The following is a 21384-nucleotide window of genomic DNA, read 5'->3' as shown; positions in this document are numbered from 1 at the left end:
AAAAGGACATATTTTTTGGGCGTTAGTTCTAAAAGGTCTTGTAGGTCTTCATAAAACCGTTCAACTTCAGTTTCTTCAGCGTTACTGGTTGGGGCATAGACTTGAATAACTGTGATATTGAATGGTTTGCCTTGGAGACGAACAGAGATCGTTCTGTCGTTTTTGAGATTGCATCCAAGTACTGCATTTCAGACTCTTTTGTTGACCATGATGGCTACTCCATTTCTTCTGAGGGATTCCTGCCCGCAGTAGTAGATTAATGGTCATCTGAGTTAAATTCACCCATTCCAGTCCATTTTAGTTCACTGATTCCTAGAATACCGACGTTCACCCTTGCCATCTCTTGTTTGACCACTTCCAATTTGCCTTGATTCATGGACCTGACATTCCAGGTTCCTGTGCAATATTGCTCTTTACAGCATCGGACCTTGCTTCTATCACCAGCCACATCCACAGCTGGGTATTGTTTTTGCTTTGGCTCCATCCCTTCATTCTTTCTGGAGTTATTTCTCCACTGATCTCCAGTAGCATATGGGGCACCTAATGATCTGGGGAGTTCCTCTTTTGGTATCCTATCATTTTGCCTTTTCTTTTCCTGTACCAGTCTATTAGTGCAGAAGCAGAAAAACAAAGAGGAAAATAATTATCCAATAAAACAAGTCCAGCTCTCCATGTGTGGTGGTGTTTTCTGCTTGATATGCTAAGATGCTCATGACCTCAGAGCAGCATAAACGCCTGTGCCATGGCATGGAGAGTCCCTGTCAACTCAGCTTGGTTCTTCTCCAGTGTCTCCTTTCAGGAGTGGAGTTGTACTTGATCTCATTATCCATTTTCATCTGAATCCACTGGGGAATTGGACGATTCTGTTTCTTGGCCAGGAATGATTTTATCGTGGGACTCTCAAGAAGAGTTCAGGAACAGAGTCAACCACACACACCATGATGACCTAGAAAAGAAGAGAACCCTTCCCCCATTTTAAATTCCCGTGGATTTAGAAATATAACAAAGTTTAAAGGAATGCTGTGAAAAGATAAAAATATACTTGAGAGTGATTGGAGGCAGTGAGGAGAGAAGAACATTAAAATCTTTTCCTGTGACTTTCAGTCTGAACTTCAAAGTTCAGGCATTGGGACATTTACTTTTGCTGTTCGAAAGCTGCTTTGACCTCTTCTTTTAAGAGGATAAGATTTTGTTTTACTGGCTTCCAAATTAGTATGGTTTTGAAAAAGGAGAAGAATAATTTTCTCTAATGTGAGCTAGCTAGTCAAAGTTATAGTAGTTAAAATGAGAGAAGACTTTGGATTTGACTCAGGTTGAATGTTATTTAGAATAAAGTAATGATTGTTAATGATATGTTTTATAGTCATAGTAATAATGGTATGATTGTGATCTTATTCAAAATAATGATGTGAAAATAGCTATAGATACTTATCACAAATGTAACTACAGATATTGTCATCTAGATTATTTACATATAATGGGATGTGATGTTAAACTTTTACCAGTCTGGTCTGCCTGTCTTGTCTGGGGCCCGTTAGGGAAATCAGCTTTATTGATCTCTGTCCTGATCCACATAAGAACTTTTGAGAGCATATTGTGAATCTAGTCCAGGAAGTCCTTATTTTCCACTTACTGTCAGACTTTGAAAGTAACAAATGTGTCATAAATGATATTTGAGTGTACTGCCACTTAACAGAAAATTCCAAAGTTATTCTGTATTTGGGGGTAGGGGGGAGGCATAGCCAAAGCAACTTTGAACTTTTTATTCTTCTCTAATTTTTTTGAGGTATAATTGACATAAAATTATATTAGGTTCAGTTTTACAACATAATGATTTGTTATTTGTATATAATGCAAATGATCACCACAGTAAGTTTAGTTAGCATCCGTCACCACACATAGTTAGAAAATAATTGTTTTTCTTATGATGAGAACTTCTGAGATTTACTCCTTTTAGCAACTTGCAAATAGATAGCACAATATTTATTAATTACAGTCACTATGCTGTACCTCTCATCTCTAGGACTTACGTATATATGAAAGATTGTACTTTTTGATCCCCTTCACCCATTTTGCCCACCCCCTACCCCTGCCCCTAGTCACTACCAATCTAATTTTTGTGTTTATGAGCTTGGTTTTTGTTTTTTCAGATTCCACATCTAATTGAGATCATGTAGTGTTTGTCTTTCTCTGTCTTATTTCATTTAGTATAATGGCCTTAAGTTCCATCCATATTGTCACAAACAGCAAGATTTCCTTCTTTCTGTGGCTGAATAGTATTCCATTGCATACATATGCACACCGCATCTTTATCCATTCATCCTTTGATGGATAGGTTGTTTCCATATCTTGGCTATTGTAGTTAATGCTGCATTGAACACAGAGGTACATATATTTAGGGTGGAGGGACTTAGTGTTTTTGTTTTCTTTGGATAAATACCCAGACGTGGAATTGCTGGATCATGTGGTAGCTATATAGTGGCTTCACCCGTTTATATTCCCAGGAACAGTACATAAAGGATCCTTTTACTGCATATCCTCACCAACACTTGTTATTTCTTGTGCTTTTGATCATGGCCATTCTAACAAGCGTGAGGTGATAGGTCACTGGTTTTGATTTGCCTTTCCCTGATGGTTAATAGTTAAAGTTATGACCAACCTGGACAGCAAATCAAAAACCAGAGACATTGCTTTGTCAACAAAGGTTTGTGTAGTCAAAGCTTTGGTTTTTCTAGTAGTCATGTATGGATGTGAGAGTTAGACTATAAAGAAAACTGAGTGCTGAAGAATTGCTGCTTTTGAACTGTGGTGTTGGAGAAGACGCTTGAGAGTCCCTTGGACTGCAGGGAGATCCAACCAGTCCATCCTAAAGGAAATCAGTCCTGAATATTCATTGGAATGACTGATTCTGAAGCTGAAATGCCAATACTTAGGCCATCTGATGTGAACAACTGACTCATTTGAAAAGACCCTGATGCTGGGAATGGTTGAAAGCAGGAGGAAAAGGGGATGACAGAGGGTGAGATGGTTGGATGGCATCACTGACTCAATGGATATGAGTTTGAGTAAGCTCCAGGAATTGCGGATGGACAGGGAGGCCTGGCCTGCTATAGTATATGGGGTCGCAAAGAGTCGGACATGACTAGGCAACTGAACTGAACTGATGCTTAATGATGTTGAGCACCTTCTCATGTACCTGTTGGCTATTTTTGTGTCTTCCTTGAAAAATATACCTGTTCACAATCTTCTACCCATTTTTTAATTGGACTGTTTTCTGCTATTGAGTTGTGCGAGTTCTTTATAGATTAACCCCTTAATAGATACGTAATTTGCAAGTATCTTCTCCCCTTTGGTAGATTGCCTTTTTGTTGATTTCCTTTGATGTGAAGAAGCTTTTACTTTGGTGTCATCCCATTTTTTAATTTTTGCTTTTATTTCTTTTGCTTTTGGTGACATATCCTAGTAATTAATTCTTTTTAAAATTTCTAGTAGAATTCACTAGTGAAGCCTTCCGGTCCTGGCCTTTGTTTGTTGGACATGTTTTATTATTGTTACCATCTCCTTACTAGTAATGAGTCTCAGATTCTGTTTCTTCGTAATTCAATCTTGGTAGGTTTTCTCTCTGGGAGTTTATTCATTTCTTCTAAGTTGTCAAATTTGTTGGCATATAATTGGTCATAGTAGTCTCTTATGATCTTTCGTGTTTTTGTAGTATGTTATCACATCTTCTCTGTTATTTGAGTTTGTCCTACAGGGAAGCCTTGGAGAGATAGTGGGTTTGGTTCTAGAGCACTGCAGTAAAGTGACTAACTCAATAAAGGGAGTCACACAAATATTTTGGTTTCCCAGTGCATATAAAAGTTATGCTTACACTATACTGTAGTTTTTCAACAGTACAGGGCAATCGCATTATGTCTTAAAAATAGGTACATACCTTAATTTTAAAATGTTGCATTGTTTAGTCATTAAGTCGTGTCCGACCCTTTGTGACCCCATGGACTATAGCCTACGAGGCCCCTCTGTCCATGGGATTTCCCCGGCAAGAAGAATGGAGTGGGTTGCTGTTTCCTCCCCCATTTAAAAAATACTTAATTGGAAACAAATACTGATCATCGTCTGACAATGCAAGGTTGCTTCAAACCTTTGATTGGTAGAAAACACAGTTATCTGTGAAATGCAAGAAACTGAAGTATCCCTGTGTTCTTAGGGTAAAATTTTCCTTGGCAATATAGTTGTCAGCTAGAACCATGAATTTTGGTAAAGTGAGGCTAGATAGAGGAATTGGCCTATAATATAGGGAACAGTCCACATGCATAAACAAGAGTCTCTGCTGTTATAAATAAAACACTGTAAGTTGGGCCTTTATAGTTTCATGGTGTTTTCTGAGCCTCTTTGCCCTCTGTTAAATTTAGGTACCTTCTAAAGTGCCTATAATATTGCATTATAAAAATTCTTTCTTATAATGCTATAAATTTATTAAGGAACTGGAATTTTGTTTTCTTAAAACACTATATTTTTGTGTTTATCATTACAACAGAAACAACGGCATGGGCACAATTAAGTAAAACATTTTTATTTGATAGCAACAGGGATTTTTAAAAATTGAGCCTTGATTTTAGAGAGTATGTTACAGAGTATAACATATTTAATTTTATTTGCCTTTCTTGGTTATGGTTCTATGTTTGGATAATATGTCTTTTATTGTTTCCTTTATAAATTAATGCAATAAATTATAAATTTTATTTTCCTCAGGTTTAGAGACCTTTAGCCAGTTGATTCATCAAGATTCTTCTGGGACTGTAAGTATGATTACTATATGTTACTAACGTTATTGGGTAGACATAATAAAACATTCTATAAGAAAAATGTAAACTTTTTAGCTATTTTTTTGCTTCTTGAATGTTTCTTCTCAAGTGTGTCTCTTAGATGGTAAATGTAATTTTTACACTTTGTTTGGTTTTAAATTAATTTCTTATCCCATACTTGCATAGACAGCTGTAATCATCACTGAACTGGAGAAAATTCTAAAAATAAATAAGTTTTCTTTTGTCTTTTAGTTCACTGCCAATGAATCCAACATTGTAGATTCTCCCAGGTTTCCTCATAGAGGAATTTTAATCGATACATCTAGGCACTTTCTGCCTGTTAAGACTGTTTTGAAAACTCTGGTAGGTAATTATGTTCATCCATTGTCTGTTCTGAGGAAGTGTTCTTTTACGTTGTTACTTTATGTTGGTCACTATGCTGTTGTGCTGGCTGGAACAAGGGATTCATTTTCATATACTAATATATTTCCCTATACTAAGTATAAGCAGTGGACTTTCTTCCCTCCCTTCCCTGAGAAATGTATTTCCTCTGCAGAAAAGTGGGGGCTCCCCTAGGGAATCACCCTCTTGTTTTCATTGAGGTGGGAGAGAGGCTAACCCAGTATTCAGTCAGCATTGTTAAGAAAAACACTCAGTTTTATTTTAATGCTGCCTATTGGCCCTCTATGTAAATCTCAATTGTCAAATAATCATGGGTCGAGACTTTTCACGAGGAATACATTACCTCTAGTTGCTGCTGCTGTTCTGTTGAGTTACTCCATCCGACTCTTGTGACCCCATGGACTGTAGCCCACCAGGCTCCTCTGTCCATGGGATTTCCCAGGCAGGAATACTGGAGTGGGTTGCTATTTCCTTCTCCAGTATCTCCAGTTACTGACCATTAATTTTGTGACTTCCATTTACTGTTTTTTCAGTGGCCTAGAAAGGAATCTGAGAGCAGCTTATAACTAAGAAAATGTCCCAAAGAAATATGGAACCTCAGGTGTTGGGAGCTGGGAAGCAAAGTTGACGTAACTCTTCTCTTACTGACTTTTTATTGGTTCATCCCTCCCATCACTGTCAGTTTAGGAGGGTCAGGAAGTTTTCCTGTACCTTCACGGAATCATTTATGAACATAGCATGTTATAAAAAAGTTATTTTTACATTTCTATTAAAACCTTGATTTTTTCTTCAAAAGATGTAATTGTAATTTTTAATGAAAGAAACACAGGCTTAGCGTAAATAAAAAGTTTGAACATAGATATACATAAAATCAGTTCAGTTCAGTTCAGTTCAGTCGCTCAGTCGTGTAAGACTGTTTGTGACCCCATGAATTGCAGCACGCCAGGCCTCCCTGTTCATCACCAACTCCCGGAGTTCACTCAGACTCACGTCCATCGAGTCAGTGATGCCATCCAGCCATCTCATCCTCTGTCGTCCCCTTCTCCTCCTGCCCCCAGTCTCTCCCAACATCAGAGTCTTTTCCAATGAGTCAACTCTTCACATGAGGTGGCCAGAGTACTGGAGCTTCAGCTTTAGCATCATTCCTTCCAAAGAAATCCCAGGGTTGATCTCCTTCAGAATGGACTGGTTGGATCTCCTTGCAGTCCAAGGGACTCTCAAGAGTCTTCTCCAACACCACAGTTCAAAAGCATCAATTCTTCAGTGCTCAGCCTTCTTCACAGTCCAACTCTCACATCCATACATGACCACAGGAAAAACCATAGCCTTGACTAGACGGACCTTAGTCAGCAAAGTAATGTCTCTGCTTTTGAATATGCTATCTAGGTTGGTCATAACTTTTCTTCCAAGGAGTAAGCGTCTTTGAATTTCATGGCTGCAGTCACCATCTGCAGTGATTTTGGAGCCCAAAAAAATAAAGTCTGACACTGTTTCTACTGTTTCCCCAACTATTTCCCATGAAGTGATGGGACAGGATGCCATGATCTTCGTTTTCTGAATGTTGAGCTTTAAGCCAACTTTTTCGCTCTCCTCTTTCACTTTCATCAAGAGGCTTTTTAGCTCCTCTTCACTTTCTGCCATAAGGGTGGTGTCATCTACATATCTGAGATTATTGATATTTCTCCCAGCAATCTTGATTCCAGCTTGTGTTTCTTCCAGTCCTGCATTTCTCATGATGTACTCTGCATAGAAGTTAAATAAGCAGGGTGACAATATACAGCCTTGACGTACACCTTTTCCTATTTGGAACCAGTCTGTCGTTCCATGTCCAGTTCTAACTGTTGCTTCCTGACCTGCATACAGATTTCTCAAGAGGCAGGTTAGGTGGTCTGGTATTCCCATCTCTTTCAGAATTTTCCACACTTTCTTGTGATCCACACAGTCAAAGGCTTTGGCATAGTCAATAAAGCAGAAATAGATGTTTTTCTGGAAGTCTCTTGCTTTTTCCATGATCCAGTGGATGTTGGCAATTTGATCTCTGGTTCCTCTGCCTTTTCTAAAACCAGCTTGAACATCAGGGAGTTCATGGTTCACGTATTGCCGAAGCCTGGCTTGGAGAATTTTGAGCATTACTTTACTAGCATGTGAGATGAGTGCAATTGTGTGGTAGTTTGAGCATTCTTTTGCATTGCCTTTCTTTGGAATTGGAATGAAAACTGACCTTTTCCAGTCCTGTGGCCACTGCTGAGTTTTCCAAACTTGCTGGCATATTGAGTGCAGCACTTTCACAGCCTCATCTTTCAGGATTTGAAACAGCTCAACTGGAATTCCATCACCTCCACTAGCTTTGTTCATAGTGATACCTTCTAAGGCCCACTTGACTTCACATTCCAAGATGTCTGGCTCTAGATTAGTGATCACATCATCATGATTATCTGGGTCATGAAGATCTTTTTTGTACAGTTCTTCCGTGTATTCCTGCCACCTCTTCTTAATATCTTCTGCTTCTGTTAGGTCCATACCATTTCTGTCATTTATCGAGCCCATCTTTGCATGAAATGTTCCCTTGGTATCTCTAATTTTCTTGAAGAGATCTAAGACTGACATAAATTTTTATGTCCCATTTATCTCATTTTAGACTTGAAGAATGAATTAACATATGGTTCCTTTCTATTGAACATAGTTGACATACAATATTCTATGACTTCCAGGTATACTAAATCATGGTTTGACACTGGCATACATTATGAAATGACCACCAGGTTAAGTCTGGTATCCATCTATCCCCATATAGTTACTACAATATTATTACATTCCCAGGGCTTATTTATTGCGTAGCTGGAGGTTTGTTCCTCATAATCCTCTTCATCTATTTTCACCCACCCCCTTACCCTCCTGGCAACCATTCTCTGTATTTGAGTCTGTTTTTGTTTCATTTTGCTTTTTAGGTTTCACAGATAGAGATCCTTGGTATTTGTCTTTCTCTGATGTTATCTCTGATGTGTTTAACATAATATCCTCTAGAGTTACCCATGTTGTCACAATGGCAAGATTTCATTTTTTTTATGGCTGAGTCCACTCTATTCTGATTGGAGAACTTAGTCTATTTACATTTAAAGTTATCATTGATGGATATATACGTACTGTCATTTTGTTAATTGTTTGGGGTTGTTTCCGTAGTTCTCTTTTGTTCCTTTTATCTTCTCTTGCTCTCTTCCCTTGCCATGTGATGGCTGTCTTTAGTGTTATGTCTGGATTCCTTTCTTTGTGTGTGTACCTATTAATAGGTTTTTGGTTTGTAGTTACCATAAGGTTCCTATATAACAGGCCCTGTCTCCTGTGGGGGCTGCTGCTCCATGGGTGGGCAGAGCTGGGCCCTGGGGCAGCTGCCTGTGGGACTGGCTTCCGGGACTGGCGCTGGCCTGTTGATGGGCAGTTGAGTCTCTGGTCTGACAGTCTAGAGTGAGGACTCTAAAATAGCACTTGACATCACCAGTGTCAGCAAGCTCCCCAGATGGCTCCCTCTAGTGCTTTTGTTCCCAAGGGGATTCCCAGTAATCTCCTGCCTCTCTGGGAGGCTAACATCAGCAAGTGGTTCTGAGCCAGACTTCTTAAAAATTACTTCCTCTGCCTTGGGACTAAGAGTCTGTGAAATTTGAAAAGCACAATCTGTCTTAGTAGCCCTTCAGCTCTCCCGTATTCAAGTCCTGCTGGCCTTCAATGCTAGATGTTTTTGGGGGCTAACTGCCCCAGTGTTGGACCCCCTGGTCTGCAGAGCCTGATATGGGCTCAGATTCCTCACCTCTTTGGGGAGAACCTCTGCAACTGTGATAGCCTTCCATCTGTGGGTCATCTACCCAGGACTGTGGGTCTTGACCCACCTACTTGTCTCCTTGTGTTTCCATCTTTATATCTTGAGTTCTGAAGACATCTTTTCTGCTAGTCTTCAGGTCCTTCTCATCAATAATTGCTCTTAGTAGTTGTAATTTTGCTGTGTTTATGGCAGGAGGTGAGTAAGAGGGTCTTCCTGCTCCACCATCTTGCCACATCTTTAGGGAGGCTATATGTTTTGATTCTCTGATAGGGAAAGTCTCTCCACTTATTTTCCATTTTCTTCATATCATCTTTTATATTTTATATACATATTATATTGTTTATTCCTCCAGAGTATACATAAAATCAGTCAGTGTCCCCCGAATTTCTGAGAATGTTAATTAGGTTTGTGCTTTGTGTGTACTGAATTTCTTTCATTTGTAAGAAAGAGTTGGCACTAAAATCTCAGAATTGTGGCAATTGTAAATCCCATTTTTCCTCTGCTCTGTTCCCAAACACCACAGTAGTGGTAGCCAGGAGCTACTGGGAATTCATGAGCTGGCTCTCTTCCAATAGGGCAAAGTTAAAGTTTTAATTTATGATATGAATTATATATAGGCTTTTTGAAAAATGAAAAGAAATTTATACTTCTTCACATCCTTCCCTTGTTGAAAAGGAAATTTTAAAAGGAAACAGACACATTGGGAACAATCCTGAATATAGTAAGTATTAATAAATTGGAATGTATATCTGTGGTATGTAATTATTTTTCACTTTCCTCTCCCCACTGGGTTTGTTCTTTCTGAGTCTGCTTTTTTTTTTTTTATTATAGTCACTAGTTTGTTGTATGTTTTAGAGTCCACATATTAGTGCTATCAGTTTTGATCTTTCTCTGTATGACTTACTTTACTTGGTATAATGTCCTCCAAGTCCATCCATCTCGTAGATAGCAAAATTTCATTCTTTTTTATTGCAGAGTAGAATCCCATTATGTATAGAGAAATGTATATCCACTACACTGTGTATATACACTACATCCACTACATCTCGATCTGTTCATCTGTTAATGAACACGTAGGTTGCTTCTGTATCTTGGCAATTGTAAATAATGTGGCTGTGAACACTGGGGTGCATGTATCTTTTCAGATTAATTTTTTTTTGTTTTTTGGGTATGTTTACCAAGAGGTGGAATTGCTGGGTCATATGGTAAGTTTTATTTTTAGTCTTTCGAGAAACGTCCAAACTGTTGTCTGTACCAATGTACATTCCCACCAAGACTTTATGAGGGCTCCCTTTTCTCCACATTCCCACGGACATTTCTTGTGTTCTTTTTGATGATAGCCATTCTGACAGGTATGAGTTGATAATCTCATTGTGGTTTTAAGGTGTATAAATTTTCAACCTGTTTGCTTGCAGGATGCCATGGCCTTTAATAAGTTCAATGTTCTTCACTGGCACATAGTGGATGACCAGTCTTTCCCGTATCAGAGCATCACCTTTCCTGAATTAAGCAATAAAGTGAGTAATTCATGTTGTTGTTGTTGGTGTACAAAAATTTTTGGTATGGTTTCCTTAGAAGTTTGTAGCTTAAATGTTTCTTATTATGAATATAATTTAAGTGTAAAAGTTAGATATTCATGGTTTTAAATTTTTAGTACGCTATTGCTGAGCATTTTAGGTCCACAAAACTGGTCTGCTTTTGTAATTGTTATCATAAATGTAAACATTTATGGGGCTATAGAAATACAAATTTAAAAGCTTAATGGATGTAGGAGACCTGAAGCTTTTGTGATTAACATAAAGTTAAATAATTATATTTATCAAGTAGCCCAACTGTATAAGTGTTTTGAACAGAAATGTTCTGAATTCTATAAATGACAACTTCTTTTCTCTCTAAAAAAACTGTATGAAGTAGGGAATCTTAAGAGATAATGGCTCCTTCGCAGAAAATAATGGTGTTAGCAGTGTTCAAGCTGACTGAGTTGTGGAGCAGTGGCGCGGGGCGCCAGCCTTCCTGCTGCCTCACTGAGCCCTGTGCTGCAGAGCTAGCCACTGGCAGCAGGAGAAGCTGCGTGCCTCATGCAGAGCTATACTTACAAAGGGGCAGAGCCAAGACCCTGAGTCAGTCCTCTGTTCACAATTCCAAAGCCTTCCTTAAAGTTTTGATGTGGTTTGGATTGAAATCCTAGCAGCACTCCTGTTGTTGTTTGCTTTTAATATGGAAAGCTCCAAACATATACAGAAGTAGGATTTAATGAATTCCCACTTCCTCATCGCTCAGCTTCAATAAAGTAATGGCCAATCCTACAACACCTATATCCCCTCCACCATTATTTTGAAGGTAATCTCAGACATCACCTCTTATTGGTAAAAAGGCCTGTTTAAAAATAACTCCTTATCACAGATAAAAAATTAGCAATAATCCAGATAGCCAATCATTATTTCTGTATGCCCAAGTGGATTTTTCTTTAAAAAAAATTTTTTTTATTTGCAGTGGGATGCAAATAAACTCCATACACTGTGGTCAGTTAACATATCTGTTCTATGGGTGCCCATCCCTGACCATGTCTTTTTATTTTTCTTTTATTATTTTCATTGAGGAAACGAAGCTCAATTTGTCCTGTAGTTTTCCACAATCTGGGTTTTGTTGATTGCCTGTCCAGTGTCAATATGTTCTTCTGTACCCTGTATTTACTATAAACTGGGATCAGGTCTTGATTCATTACAAATTTGTTATTGGGATTGGGGAAGGCAAGACTACTTTTTAAGGAGTTGAGCATTTCTTTATATTTATATATTTATACCTTGAGAGATGTGCCATAGTAACATTTTTAATGGACCTTTATTTTCCACTGATACTGAGTTCTAATTTTTCAAGAACATAAAACAGGACCAAAGGTAAAATTTAATTAAAAAAAAAAATCAGGGCATCTCAAGGGGAATTTTTACTGCTGGCAGTAATTAAAGTGATCTTGAACACCAACAGCTATGTTTTGTAATAATGTGTGAATTTTGATTCTAAAACTGACAAGGGCAATATATTCAGAATTTTCACTTTGGAGTAGAACCTTTTATTTCTGTTTTTTCATACGGTCACATGAGGTTGAAATAGCGTGATGGTAAACATTGCTAAAACAAGGTACTGGTTCTGTCGATAGATAGTTCTGTCAGTAAATCTGGAATTAACCCAAAGTGTGCTGAGAGCTTACTGATAAGATACAGTAAACAGATAATTTAAATGAGTCATCCAACATCACATAAGACATTAATACTTCATGATACCTGAAAAGTCTGTTGGCAGATACCAAAGTACAAACAGAACCATAAGCAGCTCATACATTTTAATTTTAATAAATATGACTTTTGCAGGGAAGCTATTCTTTGTCTCACGTGTATACACCAAACGATGTCCGTACAGTGATTGAATATGCCCGATTCCGAGGGATTCGCGTCCTGCCAGAATTTGATAGCCCTGGACATACGGCATCTTGGGGAAAAGGTAAAGAGTGTGTTTTATGAGTTGCTAAAAGGGAACCCGTGTGCTCCTGCATCTCATGACTTGGTGTTTGCTTATTTTGTTCTTGTGATTTGCACAAAGGTAGCACTATTGATGGTTGTAATTCAATAACTACTATATGTCTGTTGTGAGCAGGTCACTCTATCTAGGCATTGCCTAAAGTATAAACACGAGGGATAAAAGAAAACAAGAAATGATTACAAGTAGAATGTGAAAAGTGAGTTAAACAGTTACATGAGTGAAGTAACACCTAAAATGTTCTTGAGAGATCAAAGAATATAGTCTTGTTTCTGGTAGAGGGAATAACAGGAAAGGCATTTAGCTGGAGGACAGCACAGGAGAGAGCAGTATGTACTGTGCTGTGCTTAGCCTCTCAGTCGTGTCTGACTCTTTGTGACCCCATGGACTGTAGCCCCCAGGCTCCTCTGCCCATGGGGATTCTCCAGGCAAGAATACTGGAGTGAGTTGCCATGCCCTCCTCCAGGGGATCTTCCCAACCCCTGGATGAACCCAGTCTCCCGTATTGCAGGCGAATTCTTTACCATCTGAGCAACCAGGAAAGTCCGTGAATACTGGAGTGGGTAGCCTGTCCCTTCTCCAGGGGGTCTTTCCCACCCAGGGATCGAACTGGGGTCTCCTGCATTGTTGGTGGATTCTTCCCTGCTGGGTGCTTAAGAACTGCTCCTGGAGCTAGACTGCCTGGCATTTGAGTCCTGCTTCTGGCACTTATGGGCTTCCCTGGTGGCTGAGATGGCAAAGAATCTGCCTGCAATGCAGGAGACCCAGGTTTTATCCCTAGGAGGTGAAGATCCCTTGGAGAAGAGCATGGCAACCCACTCCACTATTCTTGCCTGGAGAATTCCATGGACAGAGGAGTCAGGCAGGCTATAGTCCATGGGTCACAAAGAGTCGGACATAGCTGAGTGAATATCACTTTCACTTTTCACTTTCTGGCATTTATAAACTGAGTGACCTTGGGCAAGTTACAGAACATCTCGTTCTCAGACTTCCCATCTCTAAAATGGCGTATTAGTAGTAGCCATCATGTCATGTTTTTTGAAGATTAAAAAATGAATATAAAGCACATAGCACCTCACCTAGCATTTATAATTGTTCAATAAAAATTATTAGAATAGACCTGGAGAATAGTGGGAAATGAGTCTGAAAAAGTAGCATGGTAGGCCTTGGGTGAGGAGTTTGTGCTTCATCAGGACACATGGAAGCCAGTGAGAGCTGCAGAGTAGAAGAGGGACACGGTGGGTCCTCAGTGCAGGGAACCCTACGTGAAAGTGACAGATTGGAAGTGAAGGTCCGAGAGCAGAATGCTGATAACAGGGATGGCAAACAATGTATTGAACTGGGAGACATTCTACCATAGAACTTGGCAACTGACTGAGTCCAGCAAGAAAGCGACGAGAGACTTGGTGGGATGGTGACTGGCTTACCAGAATGTGAAAATTGGGAAGCTACAGAAGGAGTTGGGGGAGAGAACTTAGTTTCTGTTAGGTTGTGTTTATTTATTTGGGCCGCGCTGGGTCTTTGTGCTGCGCAGGCTTTCCTCTGGTTGCAGCGAGCGGGGGCTGCTCTCTGGTTGTGGCAGGGGGGCTCAGAAGTTGTGGCGCATGGGCTTAGTTGCTCTGCATGTGGGATCTTCCCAGACCAGGGATCGAACCTGTGTCTCCTGCATTGGCAGGCAGATTCTCTACCTCTGACCCACCGAGGAAGCCCTGTTGGATTATATTTGAAGTGAAACTAATTGTGTTCAGCAGGGAATTTGAAATATGGATTGAAACTTGAGGAAAAGGATTGGGGTAAGCTGAAGATTTGGGAGCCCTTAATATTTGAGATGGGGCTTCCCTTGTAGCTCAGCTGGTAAAGTATCTGCCTATAGTGAAGGAGACCCAGGTTCGATTCCCAGGTCAGGAAGATCCCCTGGAGAAGGAAATGGCAATAGGCTCCAGTATTCGTGCCTGGAGAATCCCATGGTCAGAGTGGCCTGGTGGGCTACAGTCCATGGGTTGCAACAGTCGGACACCACTTAGCAACTACACCACCAGCCACCAGTATTTGAGATAGTATCTGAAATGGATAATATCTCAGAGAGGCTGACGGAAACGGAAGCAAAGCAGCACAGGGGCAGTATTCAGGAATTAGTTATCCCTTTTCTTAACTGAAGAAATTACCAAAGTAACTCTGAGTAAACCTGCTTATCTTTTTCTGTATAACATATATCTTCAACAAAACAAAGTAGTACACTCATGTGCAGAGCCTTGTCTTTGTGCCTGAACTTCTGCCTTCTCCATGTTTCCTTCCAGGCCAGAAAGACGTCCTGACTCCATGTTATCACGCGAGAGAGCCATCTGGGACTTTCGGGCCTATAAACCCTATTTTGAATTCAACTTACAGCTTCCTGTCTAAACTTTTCAAAGAAATTAGTACTGTGTTTCCAGATGAATTCATTCATCTGGGAGGAGATGAAGTTGATTTTCATTGTTGGTATGAAACTTTGTTGACCACACCCCTCCTCTGCTTTTCTAAAACTTCTTAGAAGTAGGTGTAGAGGTGTCTCTGGAAAGAAGAAAGACTTGGGGGAACATCTCTGTGAGGTGTTAACCTGGCACCACAACTCCGAAGATGGTGAATTGTTTATAGAATTCACACACTGATGCTATTGACAGAAGCGTGTAGGAAGGAGAATTAAAATACAGAAGAAAATGGGAATTAAAAAAAAGCTAAATGCAGAACAAGAATAGCTTTAGTGAAGAGGGTAATGATTAAGTGGGAGAGATTTTTCTAGTAAAAATCTTCTGTGCAAATAGCCTTAGATGGAAGAATGATGAGGGAGCTTAGGGACAGCCATTTTTACAGGATATCAGCTTCTAAAAAAATTAATTGCAGTGGAAAGTTAAGATAACTCATAATTAAGTTTTAGACTTATTTTAGGTGTAATTAGGCGACTTCACTTTCACTTTTCACTTTCATGCATTGGAGAAGGAAATGGCAACCCACTCCAGTGTTCTTGCCTGGAGAATCCCAGGGACGGGGGAGCCTGGTAGGCTGCCGTCTATGGGGTCGCACAGAGTCGGACACGACTGAAGCGACTTAGCAGCAGCAGCAGCAGGCTGATTTTAGGCATCAGTTCAGTTCAGTTCAGTCGCTCATACGTGTCTGACTCTGTGACCCCATGAATTGCAGCATGCCAGGCCTCCCTGTCCATCACCAACTTGGCACTCTCGGCCTGACCTCAGACGAGGGGTAGCTCCTCTCGGCTGCTGCCCCTGACCTTGGACGTGGGGTAGCTCCTCATAATTAGGCTTATTTTAGGCTTAATTTAGACAAAATTAGGCTTATTTTAGTCAAAATTAGGCTTATTTTACTCTTTACAAACTTTAATAGATTTCCATCTGTATAAATGATGTTGGGGATATCTGTTGCTTTAAAAAGATTGGGCATATGGAACTTTTAATGAAATTTTTATCACTGTTTTTGCTTAAGGAAGTCCAATCCAGCAGTCCTGCATTTCATGAGGAACAAAGGCTTTGGCAAAAAATTTGAGAAACTACAATCTTTCTATATGCAGAGGTAAGTTACTGAAAGCCTACTTCTGTTTATTTCATCAGTGCCTTTTGTAAAAGTTTAAGCTCTTATTTAGTACTATTTTATTTTCTCATTTTCTCTCCATTCCTTTTCAAAGTGTACATGTTATAATCTTTGTTACACAAAGTACAGATGAAAAATCATAAAGGAGGATGCAGTACCCATTATTCTCCTTAAATTGATAACATGGTGACTCCAATCCTTTTGCAGTGACTGTTGAGACGTAGGGTGGTAAGTTATCTGCTCTGTGAACTCAGCTGAAAACCCAGGCTACCCTGCGAAGGCTTCGTCACCGTCTAGCTCCTAGAATTCATTCTGTCAACTCCAGCATTGCTTTTACTCTATACCTGTGCTGTCTGGTATGGCAGCCACAGCCACATGTGGCTGTTTGTATTTAAATTATACTTGAAAAAGTTAAAAATTCAGTTCCTCAGTCACATGAGCCACATTTCAGGTGTTCAAGAGCCAACAGCTAGATGAGACTAGTGCTACCATACTGGAAAGTGCATATATAGAACATTCCCTTCCCTGAAGATAAAGATCTACTAGACAGTGCTGCCCCATGGTGAAGAGTAGGAAACTTATTTTGTAAAGAGCCAGACAGTAATTCCTGGAGACTTCACAGGGCACAAATGGTTTCATGGGCTTCCCCGATGGCTCAGCAGTGAAGAATCTGCCTGCAGTGCATGAGATGTGGGTTCGATCCCTGGGCTGGGAAGATCCCCTAGAAGAGGCAATGATAACCTCCTCAAGTATTCTTGCCTAGAAGATCCCATGGACAGAGGAGCATGGCGGGCTACAGTCCTTGCATGGGGTCACAAAGAGTTAGCCATGACTGAGCACGCATGCATATGGTTACATACTTTTTAAATATTTTTTAAGCACTGCTTTACCAATGTAAAAAGGGGCTTCCCTTGTGGCTCAGCTGGTATAGAATCTGCTTGCGATGCGGGAGACCTGGGTTCGATCCCTGGGTTGGGAATATCCCCTGGAGAAGGGAAAGGCTACCCGCTTCAGTATTTTGGCCTGGAGAATTCCACAGACTGTATAGTCCATGGGGTCGCAGACGGTGGGACACTGAAGCGGCTTCACACACACATACTGAAAGGCATCTGTCAGGGTTGCAGTCTTTGGTATAAAATGTGCATTCTTTACACACAGTGCTAAGTTTGTGATCTGAAATAACTTTGTAATTTTTTTCAATGGTAGGGTTTCAGATATGATTTCAGCCATGAAGAAGAGATCCATGGTCTGGCAAGAGGTTTATGATGATGAAGCCAAGGTGAGAGGTCACTAATACTGCGTGTGGTTCTGATAATATGAGACTTCATACTCTAACACCTTGGATGGAAGAACCCTAAGCTTTCCCTGTAATGTTGGGGGAGGTCAGCTCACCTTTCCGTTTAAGCTGCTGGTAGGCAGGAGCCGCACACCGACACCAGTGATGATGGCATTTATCTGATTTCTTCCGTTTACCTCATTCCTCAGCGCGGCCTCCTCATCCTCTCATCTTCCCTCCTCCCTCTCCATCTCATTCTTAGTAACAAACTGAGGTACTTTGAAAAACGTTCCTTTTCTCAGAAGGGCAGAACAAACAGATAAGAATGAGTCTTTCTTGCTGTTAAGGTAACCTTCGTTTTAAGTATCACTGTCGAGTACACTTTTTATTTTAAGGCATTTCTCTCTGACATAATCAGAATTCTTTATTTTCCTTTGGGGCAACTGAAAATTTGAAAGTCCAGCTACTTGTATTATCTTTCCAGAAGGGTTAGTGGCATCCTGTAAGTTCCAAAGCAAGTAAAATAGTGTGGTAGAAATGGGACTAAAGATTTAATTCATTACCTATGTGGTATTGTATATAGACAAAAGTTAAAAAGTTAAATATTAAACATTAAGGTTTGATGAAATGCCTAAGTCCTTATTACAAATAGCATTAGATATTACCTCAAAAAGCAAAGGGGAAAGAAGAAAATGTTGCTTTGTCAAGGATCTTAAAGATTTAGTTATTAGCTACAATGCCTTAGACTTTTAATTTCATCTGCTGTAGCTGCAATAATACATAATTTCATTTAATACGTAATACATAATACCTAATAATACATATTTCATTTGTAACTTTAATAGCTTATACCAGGCACAGTAGTTCAAGTGTGGAAAATGGACAACTTCTATAACGAACTAGGGAACATTACAGCAGCTGGCTTCCCTGTGATCATTTCTGCTCCTTGGTACTTAGACACAATCCATTATGGGCAAGACTGGAAACAGTACTACTCTGTGAAGCCTCTTAACTTTGCGGGTAAGTGAAGCAACCACCATTGCTTGACATGTTAGGTTGTACAAACCATCCACTCCCTCCAGGGAATCTTTACCTAGGTACCACCTACTATCCTCCCTTTTATGTTTGATCCTTGATTTTCCTTGTGTATAATCCAACAGACTGGACTCAGTATCATTTTAAACTTTGTGAAAGAAACCGTATTCTTTCCTAAATGAAAGAACTTCTAAAGTAAGATTCCCTTACACTGATAAGACTTGTCACTAGGCATTCAAAGAGGCCTGACTGCAGGAGGCTTGTCTCTCCTCTGAGCTTCCTCTGCAATGTAAGGCACCTAAGTAGGGATTGCGTCCTGCTCAGTGGCTTCCAGGTTCTGGGGAGAAGGCATCCTTTGGGGTGGGCATGTCTGAGTGGTGGGGCTCTAGGCTCTCAAACCCCTTAAGAACGGTTCTGCTTTGTCCAGTTTTGTACACTAGACTTTAATATACAATTTCCTTTGAGGAAAAGTGATCTGGTATTTTAAAAGTTTCAAAACTGTAGCTCTGTCAGGAACTGTTTCTCTAAGCATTTTCTGAGAATCAAGAAGTCGTAATTACTGTAGATACCTAGTCTCTCTGACACCAAAAGACAGGTACTGAAGGCAGGAGTGGTGGTCACCAGTCCACCTTGCATTCCTTGGCACACTGTTCCCAGCCAACCAGGGGAAGTGCTTCTGGTGTCCAAATAAGTTTGCAGAAAACCAAAATAAAATGGTCTCTTTACTACTGGGCTGCTACATTAGTCGACACACGCTAACAAATGCTCTGTGAACCACGGGGTCAGTTGCAGCAATAAAGCTCGCCACCATTTTTTGTGCCGCAGCTGTGAACTTCTCCCAAGGTCCTCCTGACTCCCAGAGAGAAGCCTTGCCCCAGGCTAACACCAGAAACCAGCGCTGCCTCTGTGTGTGAGCCTCAGGTTGCAACCACCTAACTCACACCACTGACTGTAATCTAGGTCCTCCGGAACAGAAACAGCTTGTCATTGGTGGAGAAGCCTGCATATGGGGAGAGTATGTGGATGCAACTAACCTTACTCCAAGATTATGGTATGGAACCTCAGGGAGGACATGGGGACCAAGGGGCCTGAGCTTCTCTTCACCCAGGCGGGAAAGCACTAGAAACTTGCCCAAGTGTGTGGTTCGCTTCTTGAAGAAAACATGAATTTAAATTGCCTTGGGGGATGTGTGGTTTAAATTTTAGGCCTCGGGCGAGTGCTGTTGGTGAGAGACTCTGGAGTCACCAAGATGTCACAGACCTAGAGGATGCCTACAGGAGACTAACAAGACACCGCTGCAGAATGGTCGGGTAAGACACGTTTATTTGTCAGGCTAGGATACTGTTAAGTACAGGGTGATTTTTTACCTTATTTCGTGTTAGCTAGCTTATTGGGATTTTTTTTTTTTTTTTGCTATAAACAGAAATGTATGTGACCTAATAGGTAGTGATCTAATTAGGAAAAATTGGCAACTGTTTCTCCTTGAATTATGAATCTCTCTTCAGTAATTAATGGTATGGTTTAGTGATTCTGACTTGAGCTACTAAGTTTCTTCAGACAGACATGAATTAATCTAAAACATCTTTTGTTTATACTTTTCCTACAGACGAGGAATAGCTGCACAGCCTCTCCTTCCTGGATATTGTGAGCATGAGGGCAAAATGTAAAAATGAGCTAAAACAGAAGAAAGATATGGGAAAAGAGCCCACAGTCATCCATACTACAATCAACCTGATTTTAAAAATCATGTTTTTGAATAAAATATCTTTTTATTGATTGAACTTCCATCTTATTATACATTAGAAGGCTGACATCTTTCTTGTGAGAGAAGCATAAAATCAACCAACCAAAAACCTTGTGATATCTATCACTCAGTATATTCCAAAAGACCGAATCTTAACTACCAACAGTAATAATTTACTAGACACTCAATACAGCTCAGGTACATTAACCGTCAACATCAAAGCACGTTTCTCATGCTATAAAGTAGAATGAGCAGCACCAGTGCCACCGTCTGTTCAAGTTCTCTTTTAAATCGTTCTTACTGAAAACAAAGTAGGTAGGTGCTCCTGAGTTTCCCTCCAAGGACTTAGGACAGGCCGTGTCTCTGGCTGAGCAGCGTACTTTGGTCTTGAGGATTCATGGCTTGATAATTAGACAGCTCTAAGGCAAAAGTAGCTGAGCCTGATGTTAATGTTCGAAGCGCAGTTGAATAACCCTAATCAAAATAATTTAAGTTAGTTATCTCTGCAAAGTTAAGCCTCAGATCTCTCCCTGCACATCTTTTGACCATTATCAGGAAAAATTTGCTAAGTACTGTGGAGGACAGAAAACCAGGAGTATGCTTCAGAAGCATTTCCAGTCCCAACGTTTGGTAAAGACTGCTGGCACTCGGATGCCTGTCCCAGAGCAGGAGAGGCTGACAGGGACAAGAATGACATGAAGAACTGGCTGAGAGCCAGCAATAGTGGAAGTAAATAAGTGCTTGGGATGGAAAAACGGTCATGGAGGCTGATGACACATTTTGGTAGAGTACACCTCAAACTTTGTGGAGGACTAGAAAGCCCTCCCCAACACATCCACACCTGTGAGGATAGAACCCCTGGGATTTCTCCAGGAATTTATGTAAAATATGTAGATTTAGTCACCGAGTACCTACCATGGTTTCTGCTAAGGGAACAAATCCGATAACCACTTTGTTGTCTTGGCGAGACTGGATTTCCTGAATGTTCCCTCTTCTCTGTGCCAGGTCTGCTAGGACAGGGCTGAGGTAGTCTCTGCTCACTGTCACCTCAAGATTCATCAGGGGCTCCAAAATTTGCTTATCAGCTTTCTTCAGAGCCTAAAGAAATTAAAGGATGTTAACTCCTCTTCCTTAGACTGCAGATCAGACTTCTGTTATGAAGGGAAGATTCATAAAAACTTAAAATACTCTT

At 40.3% G+C, this 21384-nt stretch overlaps 1 protein-coding gene across 2 annotated transcripts in view; it reads left to right on the top strand.

The window, feature by feature from the left end:
- Positions 1-20229, top strand: part of HEXB (hexosaminidase subunit beta) — a 29911-nt gene extending 9682 nt beyond the window's left edge. The window contains exons 3-13 of one of the 2 annotated variants that reach the window (XM_040262718.1): positions 4753-4799; positions 5058-5168; positions 10437-10538; positions 12390-12519; positions 14853-15033; positions 16033-16119; positions 17344-17416; positions 18259-18433; positions 19409-19499; positions 19654-19758; positions 20055-20229. In XM_040262718.1, the coding sequence (XP_040118652.1) occupies positions 4753-4799; positions 5058-5168; positions 10437-10538; positions 12390-12519; positions 14853-15033; positions 16033-16119; positions 17344-17416; positions 18259-18433; positions 19409-19499; positions 19654-19758; positions 20055-20115 (1163 nt within the window). In that variant the 3' untranslated portion in view covers positions 20116-20229. The remainder of the gene's footprint in view (positions 1-4752; positions 4800-5057; positions 5169-10436; positions 10539-12389; positions 12520-14852; positions 15034-16032; positions 16120-17343; positions 17417-18258; positions 18434-19408; positions 19500-19653; positions 19759-20054) is intronic. The other variant, XM_040262719.1, reaches the window with a different exon arrangement.
- Positions 20230-21384: the final 1155 nt, after the last annotated feature.

Source organism: Oryx dammah, unplaced genomic scaffold (genome assembly GCF_014754425.2).
Source record: "Oryx dammah isolate SB20612 unplaced genomic scaffold, SCBI_Odam_1.1 HiC_scaffold_20, whole genome shotgun sequence".
Taxonomy (NCBI): domain Eukaryota; kingdom Metazoa; phylum Chordata; class Mammalia; order Artiodactyla; family Bovidae; genus Oryx; species Oryx dammah.
This window is presented reverse-complemented; position numbering and strand designations above follow the sequence as displayed.